Below are 12,533 nucleotides of genomic sequence, written 5' to 3'. Positions count from 1 at the left end.
TGCACTTCAAGCCTTGAATGGAACGCCTCAGAGCGAGGTAACGCCGCATACGTCATGTTTTTTCGTTCCATCGAATTATAAGACGTTGTCACGTCAAAACGGGTCAAGATGTCCTGGTTTCTGGTCAAGTCTGGCGAAGATTGCGAATTGTTTGATATTGGGTGTTACGAAATTTAGCATTGGCCTTGCTTTTTAGAGCATAGTCTGTGTTGTGAAGAAATTAATTTGATCTCACGGGAAATACGGAATCCTTTACATACAAAATCGTGGACAACTGTACAAAGATTTATTACTTATGAAATTATATTACCTTTAGTATTTTTTTTTCGAACACCCTGTTGGCGCCGCGTTATGCGTTGTGAGTTTAACTTGCAGGTTTCAGGTTCGATCTCTGGCAGGGGCATTTTAGGAATTTATAATTTCTGGATTTTATCGCCCTAACGACAGAGACGTGCCCCTAAAGGATTTAGCGTTCCGGCACGATGTCGCCTAGAAACCAGAAAAACTTCAGAAATTATGGATCGGTTATCGAACCCGGACCTCCTATTTAAATTTTTTGACGGCTGATTGGCGCAGTGGGCAGCGACCCTGCTTTCTGAGTCCAAGGCCGTGGGTTCGATTCCCACAACTGGACATTATTTGTGTGACGATCATGAATGTTTTTCAGTGTCTGGGTATTTATTTATGTATTATAAGTATTTATTTATATTATTCATAAAAAATATTCATCAGTTATCTTAGTACCCATAACACAAGCTACGCTTACTTTGGGGCTAGATGGCGATGTGTGTATTGTCGTAGTATATTTACTATTATTATTATTATTTAAATTCACAGCGCTTACCGTTGCGCCAGGGAGGTCGGTAAAACTGATAGCCGTACACCGTAAAATTTACTGGATACTGAAACTCGTCTGGAACTGGACGCTGGACAAAAATAGCATACATTTATGCTGGTAGCATAAATAATTCCTATATGTATATTCCATACAGGCCATCCGCTGAAAACTTGGACGCGTATGGCCTGCTTTAAATATCTGACACGGGTTGTATATTCCTAGGAATGTAAAATGTAAATTGTTAATGTTGGAAAAGAGCAACTGCTGAGTTTCTTGCCAGCTTCTTCTCGGTAGAATCTGGCTTCCGAACCGGTGGTAGAGTCACTACACACATACAGACTTGAAGTTTCAAAAGTGCTTATATTAGGCCTACTTGAAATAAATGAATTTTGAATTTTTTGAATTTTGAATTTACCAGACCAGAAGAAATGTATGCTATTTTTGTGCTCAGTTTCGATAATTTTGTTTGCAGTATATCTACAGGCTGACAACAACAACAAACAGACCAACACACTTTCGCATTTATTTATTATTAATTTTAAATTGGCAGATGCCTTATTAAGAAGGCTAGATGTCTAGATGACTCAGACAAGTAATAGACCATTTAAATTGACTTATTTATTTTATTAATTCCCAATAGTAAATTCAATTTATTTTAATTCGCGTTTTTAAATTTTGACTAAGCAAACTTTAAGCAATACTCAAAGCATTACACTATTGTAGGAAAATAGCATAGAATCAAACAGATGAACAAGGTGGATATATTTTGTATTAAAAATTAAATATAATAGTATTATTTTCATTTTATTCATAATTTTTTAAGTTGAAATTTTTACAACAATAAAATATCATCACAAATAGATATTCAATAATATAATCTAAGATTATTTTAAATTATTAATTTTTTAATAAAAGTATATTGTGATAAGTTGTTGTTTTATTTTCAGTTCGATTATTTTATCATGAACCACGCATCTTTAAGCGGAATTGTTTCTAAGTTTTCTTTTCATAAACGCCGCCGTATTAGTTACAGAACGAATAGAAGACATTTGGTCTACTCACGAACAGATGGCGTTGATGTTGTTATGAAATACCATAGAGGAACATCCCAAATAAGCTTTTTTAAACAAAGAGTAATGTTTTTGCTTTATAAATTTAGCTCTTCGGAGTAGTCATTGAAGAATCCACCAATAACCCTAAACGTCAAAACAAAATATCCAATTTGACAAATTTCTACAATTACCTATGTTTTCTATTGACAAACAAACATTTTGAAGGCGATAATTTCGCATTGACCTATATCAATATAGTTCAAAACTATATTATTATGTGAAAGTGATTTCATAACACGATACATTGATAAATAAACAACGCGCCCTTTTAAATAATATGTCCGTGAATAAAAACAAAGGCCCGGTTATTAACCCAGCGTTATGTCGATGCTGCCACTCAATAAAGAAATGCCGCCTTCTTACCGCAGAATATGAGTTTAACGGATGCAAGGAGGTGTATGCTGATATGTTTATGGACATTTTTGGTCTTCTTGTAAGTAAGATGCTGAGCCTTCAACCGTATAGTATAGAATACCTTTCTTAGGATACCGTAGTCATCAAGGAAGCCTCATAGCATCGCCATGTCTGTCTTGCGAGAAACTTTTCTTTTTCCAGAAAAGATACTTCCCATATGTTCAACTTTCTTCTTGTATATCTTTTGGTTTGGAGTGTTCTCATATGTTACTAAGTCAGCTTTAAAAGTAAGCGTGTTAGTTTACTTACGGTTCAGACAACTTCACAAGAAGGCTCCGTGTATCTCAATATAAATATAAATATTAAATAAATATACTACGACAAAACACACATCACCATCTAGCCCCAATTTAAGCGTAGCTTGTGTTATGGGTACTAAGATGACTGATGAATATTTTTTATAAATAATATACATAAATACTTAGAATATACATATAAACACCCAGACACTGAAAAACATTCATGTTCATCGCACAAACATTTTTCAGTAGTCAAAAAAATTCAAAATTAATTTATTTCAAGTAGGCCTAATACAAGCACTTTTGAAACGTCAAGTCTGTCCGTGTGTAGTGACTCTACCACCGGTTCGGAAGGCAGATTCTACCGAGAAGAAGCCGGCAAGAAACTCAGCAGTTGCTCTTTTCCAACATCAAAAATTTACATTTTATATTTTAACATTCATTTTTCTATCTTGTGAGAGATGAAAGCGGAGCCGGATGCTGCCAAGCAACCTTGTCATTAAGAAACTCATCAATTGTATAATAACCTCGCTGTAATAAATGTGTTTTAACACATTCTTTAAACTTATGGATTGGTAGGTCCAAAATTACCTTAGGAATCATATTATAAAAGCGTATACTCAATCCCACAAATGACTTCTGCACCTTTCGCAGACGATATGCAGATGTCACCAATTTATGACCATTTCTTGTAAGTCGACTGTTTATATCCACTTTTTGTTTATAAAGACTAATATGTTGTCTTACAAATACTATATTGTTATAAATATATTGTGAGTAGTGGGAATCGAACCCACAGCCTTGGACTCAGAAAGCAGGGTCGCTGCAAACTGCACCATTCTGCCGTCCAACAATATGATGTAATAAGGAGTGAGGAGATGTGTGAAGATCCAGAATTTCTGGTGCACCTCAACAGTCGCAAAGCTAGTTAAAGGCAGTTATGGTAGACCCCCAATGAGATTGATGAACTGACACCAAACAAGTTGCGGAAGGATGTTGCAGCTAAGCAGCATAAGTCTGTGTTTTCGGAACTCCTTAAAATCCTTTCCTTTTGGTTTGATTACACCAAAATATACGAATTTTACTTGCCTTATATGAGTTTTATTAGACTAATGTTATTTAAAAATCCTGTTTATAGTTTTCCTACGATAAAAACTAGCCTATGTTACTCTCTGTCCTTCTAAGTAACTCCATGCTAACAATCAAGTTGATTGTATTCTTATTTAGAAAAAGGGACAAAACACAGACACACTATGAATAATATACAATTTAGTATAACACAAATGAATACAGCTTAATTAAACTAATTGATAAATGTTTCTTTTTCAGTTACCACATCTAGACGGTGACAGTATGGATTGCTGCATCTGTGCAACATGCGTCAGCCGACTCAGAGAAGCCAGCGAGTTCAGGAAGCAAGTGCTGCAGTCTGAACAGTTGTTTTTAGATTCACGTCTCAAGGGTAAGGATGCTAACTAACGAGCCATTATTATAAACCCATCACTGCTTACTCGAGAAGAAGAAGAAGAAGAAGAAGAATAGATTTATTAACCTGACGATCTTTAATACTGACTAATTATCCTGATACCTAATATATATTTCTACTAATACTAATTAGAATCCTGAAATTGTGTATTTGTAATAGTTATAACTTATAAGGGTCAAACGGTTTGTTATTGCTATGCAGGACCTCATGACTATGTGAAGGCATGGATGCAAAAAAAATAAATAAACACTTTATTGCACATATAACATACAGGAAACGAAACAGTAAGGAGTATACATAATATATATAAACTACGACAATACACACATCGCCATCTAGTCCCAAAGTAAGCGTAGCTTGTGTTATGGGTACTAAGATAACTGATGAGTAATTTTTGTGAATAATAAAGAAATAAATAAATAAATATACTACGACAATACACACATCGCAATCTAGCCCCAAAGTAAGCGTAGCTTGTGTTATTGGTACTAAGATAACTGAATGAATATTTTTATAAATAATATACATAAATACTTATAATATATAGATAAACACCCAGACACTGAAAAACATTAATGTTCATCACACAAATATTGTCCTCTAGTGGGAATCGAACCCACGGCTTTGGACTCAGAAAGCAGGGTCGCTGCCCACTGCACCAATCGGCCGTCAAACACTACACAATGTAGACATGCAAAGGCGGCCTTATTGCTGCAAGCAATCTCTTAGAGGCAGCCTTTGTAGATAGGACTTACAGCAACCAATTGGCGCAGTGGGCAGTGACCCTGCTTTCTGAGATCAAGGCTGTGGGTTCGATTCCCACAAATGCATAACATTTGTGTGATGAATATGAATGTTTTCCAGTGGCTGAGTGTTTATCTATATACTATAAGTATTTATGTATATTATTCATAAAAATTACTCATCAGTTATCTTAGTACTAGTACTACTAGTAGCTACGCTTACTTTGGGACGAGATGGCGATGTGTGTATTGTCATAGTATATTTATTTTATATACAAATACATATATAATTTAAATAAATATACGTAATATATAAATATAAAATATACATCCCTGCCAATATTATAAATGTCAATGTAAGTTTGTTTGTTACGCTTTCACGCAAAAACTACTTAACCGATCCTCATGAAACTTTGTACACATATTCTTGGAAGTGTTAGAAGTAATATAGGATACTTTTTATCCCGACATTAAGCTCGGTTCCTTAGGGAGAGAGTATGAAAGCGTTTGACGATTTAAAGCCATAACTCCGACAAATTATAAACTATTTAAATAATTATTTTTGTACTATAGTAGTTATAATATGTGTTTAATTTTGCCCAAACTTTGTGTAGATCTGAATGTGGTGGGTGATAGTGGACAGAACTCCACAGCGGACAGCAGCAAACCCCTCATTTAAGGCTTAGCGATACTGAAATACTTTAATTTTTTTTTGCACTACAACTAAATTGAATGCCACACCAAAAAACAAAATCAATAGCAGACGAAGTCGCGGGCACAACTAGGAATATATATAAATACGAGAGTCTCGATTCTCCTTAGATAATGAGAAGGGTTAAGGCTGTAATCCATTACTCTCTACCTCTCGATTCACGATATTCCTTTCAAACAAGTGATATTTAATTTGTTAATGCACGTAACTCCGAACAGTTGAAGGAGTCCAAACTGTGCTGGGGTCTAAACTACTAGGGTACCAATTGCTAATCATTTTTATATATTACTAGCGTACCCAGCCCGCTTCGCCGGGCCATATTTTGCTTTATTTTATTTAAACAATAAACTTACATCATTAAATTTTTAATTTAAGTCTCATAATATATTAAATCATTTATTTCTCTCCGTATTAATTCTCTTCTATTCGCTTCTCGAGCGGGTGAACATCATTATCTACACCCATGTACACCCAACAATAGAATATCATCATAGTAAATAAAAGCTGTATTTGACAGTTTGACAGTTCAAAAATAGGAGTGCTCCGATCGTCACCAAACTTTACAAGATTACTCGCCAGGTCAATCCGGAGATTCCCTGAAAGTTCCATAGAAATCGGTCCAGCCGTTTCGGAGCCTATTCGGAACATACCCACACACTTTCTCTTTTAAATATATAGATTTTATATAAAATTAGTAACGTGCCATGTTACATTACAAAATTCTGTTGCTTCCAGAGAACGACAAGAATGTTATGCTGGAAATCAAGATAGAACCAACCTGCGACTTAGATACCCGTGACAATAGTGACCACTCGGCCGACCACCATGATAGTAAGTTGGACAATAGTTTACATTGTTTTATTTAAATTATGCCTCCTTGCCGTGCCTAGTAGTAAAATATATCCCTACTAATATTATAAATGTCAATGTAAGTTTGTTTGTTACGCTTTCACGCAAAAACTACTAAACCGATCCTCATGAAACTTTGTACACATATTCTTGGAAGTGTTAGAAGTAATATAGCATACTTTTTATCCCGAAACTAAGCTCGGTTCCCTTGGGTGAGGAGATGAAAGTGTTTTATACCATAACTACGACAAATTAGGGCAACAGCTAGTAAATATATAAATATATGGCTATGGTTTTATAAGTGGGAAGTCCCAGGTAAAATTCCTTACAAATTCTGAATTTTCTATTGGATAGAAGCAGGCGTTACTTTGCGGAAATCCATAATATATTATGAAAATTAAGCTTAATTTGCTATACTCCGCGAACAACAGGAGAATCTGTGTGGTGTAATTTATAATTTCTTCAATCCTTATACTCCACACCAAACAGATCCTCGGCAGTGTATCCTGACGCACGTTTCGCTCTGAAACCAGAGTATCTTCAGTAGGTGTAGACATAACAATGAATAATTGTTAACAATTTGGATTGAAGAAATTATGAATTACACCAGATTAAGGCTCAGAGTCACTCAGCGATGGAGAGAGCTATGCTCGGAGTATCTCTACGCGATCGAATCAAAAATGTGGAGATTCGTAGAAGAACCAGAGTTACCGATATAGCTCAACGAGTCGCGAAGTTAAAGTGGCAATGGGCTGGGCACATAGTTCGGAGAAAGGATGGACGTTGGGGTCCCAAGGTGCTGGAATGGCAGCCCCGAACTGGTAAGCGCAGCGTTGGTCGGCCCCCAACGAGGTGGACAGACGACATTAAGCGCGTCGCAGGTAGCCGCTGGATCCAAGCGGCTCAGAACCGTGGAACTTGGAACTCCCTACAAAAGACCTATGTCCAGCAGTGGACGTCTTTCGGTTGATGTGATGATAAATTACACCATACTGATTCTCCTGCTGTTCGCGTAGTATTAAGCTTAATTTTAATAATATCTGAATTTTCTCTCGTCTGCACAGCTAGCATGGGCATGAGACAATTATCTCCACGGGGAAAGTATAAAAATTTATCTGACGGCCGATTGGCGCAGTTTGCAGCGACCCTGCTTTCTGAGCCCAAGGCCTTGGGTTCGATTCCCACTACTGAAAAGTGTTTGTGTGATGAGCATGAATGTATTTCAGTGTCTGGGTGTTTATATGTATTTTCTAAGTATTTATGTATATTATTCATAAAAAAAATTATCAGGCATCTTAGTACCCATAACACAAGCTCCGCTTACTTTGGGGCTAGATGGCGATGTGTGTATTGTCGTAGTATATTTATTTATTTATTTTATTTATTTATTATCTTCTCCCACAGCTTTATTAACTCTCAGTGAACGGGCACACAAGTGTAAATAATATCCAAATAATATAATATGTGTAATATTAAACTGGGGTAAACTCCTCCAATTCCGTGTTCCCATTCTTTAGCAGGTGGACCCGTTAATTGTCAGGGGATATAATTTTTATCTCCTGCCTGTGATAGCCCTGATAGTGGGTGGCTACACTACCGACAAAGACTTGTCGTCAAAGATTTAACGTTCCTATACGTGGTTTCATCCATATGTGTTATCAAGCCAACTCGCAGGAAACATTTTTAAACAAATTCAAAATAAAAACAGATGTATTTGGGTTCTTGTTTATTTTATTATTATTACATTTTTTTTCTACGATTTTTTTACAATATTTTACCGTTATCTCTCTTCAGTTTCAGATTCAGAAACCGATACAAAAAAGCCCCATATAAAGGAACCTATAGCAGTAAATAATTCTAAGGTGAAGTCATTGAAAAGAACCAGAAATGGTCACAAAGTGGACGGAAAGCAATTATGTACAGCTGGCAAGATACAACGGTTGCATAATAAAATGGAGAAATTATTAAAACCCGGTAAGAATGAATGACAATAATAAAATAACTTTTAATTGTTAACTTCCAAATACGAAATATCTATATTTATTATTTTAAAAATTTCGAAAATCCAAAAGTGCACGCCTCATAATCTCATTTTATTCACAATAAAATTGAATTTTTTTAACTGAAACTTTCAATGCTCATTACAATTTTTTTTTTTCATATTAATTATTATTAATTTTTTGTAAACAAGACACGGGAATGTCATAATGATTGCACATTGAAAGTTACAATTAATATTAGCTAGAATAATTACATGGAAATTTAACGACAGTGAATTGAACGCTCATATTAACTAAGAAATTATGTCGTGTGTTACTTTAGATAATTAAAAAAAAATTATTCCGATACGATAATTTTTTCGACCAATTTTGATGCCACATACACCCGTCCATACACGGACGTCCAGAAAAGATTATGTTTAATGTTATTATTTACTATGTTAAACAAAAAAATTGTTATTGAAATGTATTTTATGTGCCTGACAAATTATTTGACTTGATATTAGTGTACTCAAATTAACCTGTAAGTGTAATATAAATAACAAAAAATCAATTTCAGTTTCGAGAAAACTGCTTTTTTTTAAATGTCGAGAGTAGAGCACAACCTCAACGCTTCGCTTATGAGGCGTGCAATAATAAGACTTAAAAAAATATACTTCATTAGAAAGCCAAATTGTCTAGAAGTAACGTTTTTTCTACATTCTCTATAGTTTCTACAGTAATAAAAAGATTTCAGACTGAAATAATAGTGTAAATAAAGGGAGAGAGAAAAAGCATGATATGCTATAAGAAAACAATTTAAAAACTAAAAGAAGTGTTGTTTCGTCATTATTAGTCATAGAATTTTAATCAAAATTTTACCTCCAAGGGAATGGCTTTTCTTTAGTAGAAAAAACTTCTTGGGTAGAAAAAAAAAATTGGTTGTCTGTAAAGTCGGCTTACTGACGATATTTGAACGTGACAACGTCGTAAGAAAATACTGATGGAATGGTTGCATTTTTCAAAAGAAAATTTTAATTTTATTTGTTTGATAGATATTATCGTTGCTATAAACAATTGACACCACATTCACTTTTCACGGCACGTCATCCTCGCAGAAAACATGTAAATGTATTATTGTATAGAAGCTGTCCACGCGGACGCATTGCTCACTCAAGTAGGAGAGAGACAGAGGTCGAACGCGGAGGCCGACTGTGCCTCTTTGTCGCTCGTTTCGCGCTCTCGCTTGCACTTCAAGCCTTGAATAGAACGCCTCAGAGCGGGGTAACGCCGCATACGTCATGTTTTTTCGTGCGTGCAGCCGGCTCCATCGAATTATAAGACGTTGTCACGTCAAAAAATAAAAGTTTGGGTGGGGCGTTTATGCATACAAGTTACAACATGTAAATTAAAACTGAAATAATACTTCAGAGGCTCTAGAGATACATTATTTACTGCCTCTGAGACTTATCTGTGAAACTGAACTGCTAATAGTTTTTGAGTAAACCATTGCCATAGTTTTAATGTAAGAAATAAAATACAGCCCTAACATATCATGCAAAATTAAAATCATGTATCTCCTGTAACTTTAGTAGGTACGCGTCGCATAGTATACGTACTATGCACGTGTCGGTCTTTTACTTTAGATAGGGTTGCCATAAGTGAACACTTAGAATGTTTTGAATTCGTAATATTTTAACAGGGTGATTCCTTATGAAAAATACTTATGCATCCTAAAATATTATTTTGTTATTCTGTTACACGTTGTATAGTTACACTCGGTACCTTACTCATAAAAAATTCAAAAATTCATAATAAAAATTCGCTTATTTCGAGTAGGCCTAATATAAGCACTTTTGAAACGTCAAGTCTGTCTGTGTGTACTCTAGAACCCGTTCGGAAAGCAGATTCTACCGAGAAGAAGCCGGCAAGAAACTAAGCAGTATCTCTTTTCCAATATCATAGACGTAAACTTCCCATGCGGATCATATACTAAATAGCGGTGGTAGAGTCACTCACTACAAACAGACAGACTTGACATATCAAAAGTGCTTATATTAGGCCTACTTGAAACAAATGAATTTTGAATTCTTGAATTTGAATTTAGCATTACAGTGTCTAACAACAATTTATTCTTTCAGAAACACCGGCTGAGAAAACTCAACCGGAAAAGCTAAGCGTACCCATCGACCAAAATCGCATGGCTTTAATCAACACAGTTATAATAGTGACATATTCCTACGTCTGTCCTTTCTTCAATCGAATAAGCTTCTACTACTGCTTCTATTGCAAGGACCAATTCACCAGCCCCGTTGAACTGAGAGAGCATACGTTATCTCACGACTCAAAACTATTCGAGAACACGATAGAACATAACAAAATACCAATTGTGGACATCACGAGAATCGATTGCAGACTGTGCCAAGAGAAAATCGACGATGTCGACACATTCAAAAAACATATAACCTCCAAACACCAGAAGATTTTGTATCCGGTGACAAATGAGTTTTTAAAATTCAAACTGACCGCAAACAATTTGACGTGCACCGAATGCGACGCCGTGTTCGCGTTCTTCGATTCCCTAAAGAAGCATATGATAGAACATTTTGGTACCCACACGTGCGACGAGTGCGGCGCTAGGTTCATAGAACTATCGCTGTTGCGCTCGCACATAAAAAAGACGCACAATAAAGTCGATGCGAACTACCCATGTGAGATATGCGGCAAGAATCTAAAGTCCAAATACAGTATGGGACTGCACGTTGCGACAGTGCACGAGAAAAAGCCGACGATAAATTGCTATAAATGCGACGCCGCGTTCCTTTCATATGCATTACGGAATCGGCACTTGATCGAGGTGCACGGGGACAAGAGAACGTTTCCTTGCAAGTTGTGCGATAAGGTGTACAATCGACGGAAAACTCTGATGGAGCACCACAGACGCAGCCATTTGAAAGTTTTCAACCATCAGTGCGAGCTATGCGCCCAGACGTTCTACTTGCCTTCAAGTTTGCAGGAACATATGGCGATTCACAGAGGCGAGAGGAATTTTAAATGCGAACAGTGTGATAAGAGCTACCCGGGTCTGAAATCTCTACAGTGTCATATGAGGTCGCACAAACGATAGTAATTTTTGTATCATCGCAAAGGGTACTTAATTGTACTTAACAGAGTCGATTTTTTGTAGTACTAGAGTTTTTTTGTGACAGAACTTCTCCGGGGAAGACCTATCAACAATAAACATGCTTATTTCTGCCGTTAAGCGGCATTGTTGGATTGCTGTGTTCCTGTCTGAAGGGCATGGTTGCCGGAGTAATAAGGCACATACGGCTTAACAAGTATGACTCAAATTGATGTGGCAACAACATGATTCCTAAGGAAATTCTTGACCTACCAATGCATACATTTAAAAAATGTGTAAAAACGCATCTAGTACAGCGAGGTTACTATACATTTGATGAATTCCTCAATGACAAGGTAGAATGGAAGCAGCCAGCCTCGCTCTCATCTCCCGCAAGATAGCAAAATGATTGTAAATGTTGATGTCGGAAAAGAGCAACTACTGAGTTTCTTGCCGGCTCTTCTCGGTAGAATCTGCTTTCCGAACCGGTGGTAGAGTCACTACAAATATACATACTTAACGTTTCAAAAGTGCTTATAAAGTAGGCCTACTTGAAATAAATGAATTTGAATTTGAATTTGATGGACACGCTCCAGTGTCATGTTACAGACATGCTCCTTGCATGCTCTTTGAAGTTCAGCGTTTAGAGGCGATAGTTTTCCACTTAACATCAGGTAGGCCATATGCAATTATTACTATAATAATTAAAAAAAAGATTAATCTTGTGAACATCGTTTGTGAGGTAACTACCTACTCTAACAACTACGCGTTAAGTTAATACCTAGACTATGATAGTGCGATGGAAACTTAACCTTAACACGATGTCGTACAGCTCATAATAACTTAACAATCTGCATAACGGGCAAAGGTTGCTCAACAGAACAGACTTTAGTAATTTTACCTCGTTTATGATAGTGTGAGTTAAATTCAAGCTAAAACCCATGTCTTCTGGCAAATACTACACTAATAATCTGGATAGCGGACAAACGCGTACAGATATTACGTCAATATTGATATTAACAATTATTTTGCAATTATTG

The 12,533-nt window shown here is 36.1% G+C and overlaps 1 protein-coding gene across 1 annotated transcript; it reads left to right on the top strand.

The window, feature by feature from the left end:
• Positions 1-2,085: 2,085 nt before the first annotated feature.
• Positions 2,086-11,795, top strand: LOC120635325 (zinc finger protein 236-like). The gene is made up of 5 exons (XM_039906301.1): positions 2,086-2,383; positions 3,933-4,065; positions 6,280-6,375; positions 8,188-8,367; positions 10,514-11,795. Exons 1-5 carry the CDS (start codon positions 2,228-2,230, stop codon positions 11,497-11,499), a joined length of 1,551 nt encoding a protein of 516 aa, XP_039762235.1. The 5' UTR covers positions 2,086-2,227; the 3' UTR covers positions 11,500-11,795.
• The last annotated feature ends 738 nt before the right edge of the window (positions 11,796-12,533 follow it).

Source organism: Pararge aegeria, chromosome 26, assembly GCF_905163445.1.
Source record: "Pararge aegeria chromosome 26, ilParAegt1.1, whole genome shotgun sequence".
In the NCBI taxonomy this organism is placed as follows: Eukaryota; Metazoa; Arthropoda; class Insecta; order Lepidoptera; family Nymphalidae; genus Pararge; species Pararge aegeria.
Note: the sequence above shows the minus strand (reverse complement) of the source record. Positions and strands in the feature narration are given on the sequence as shown.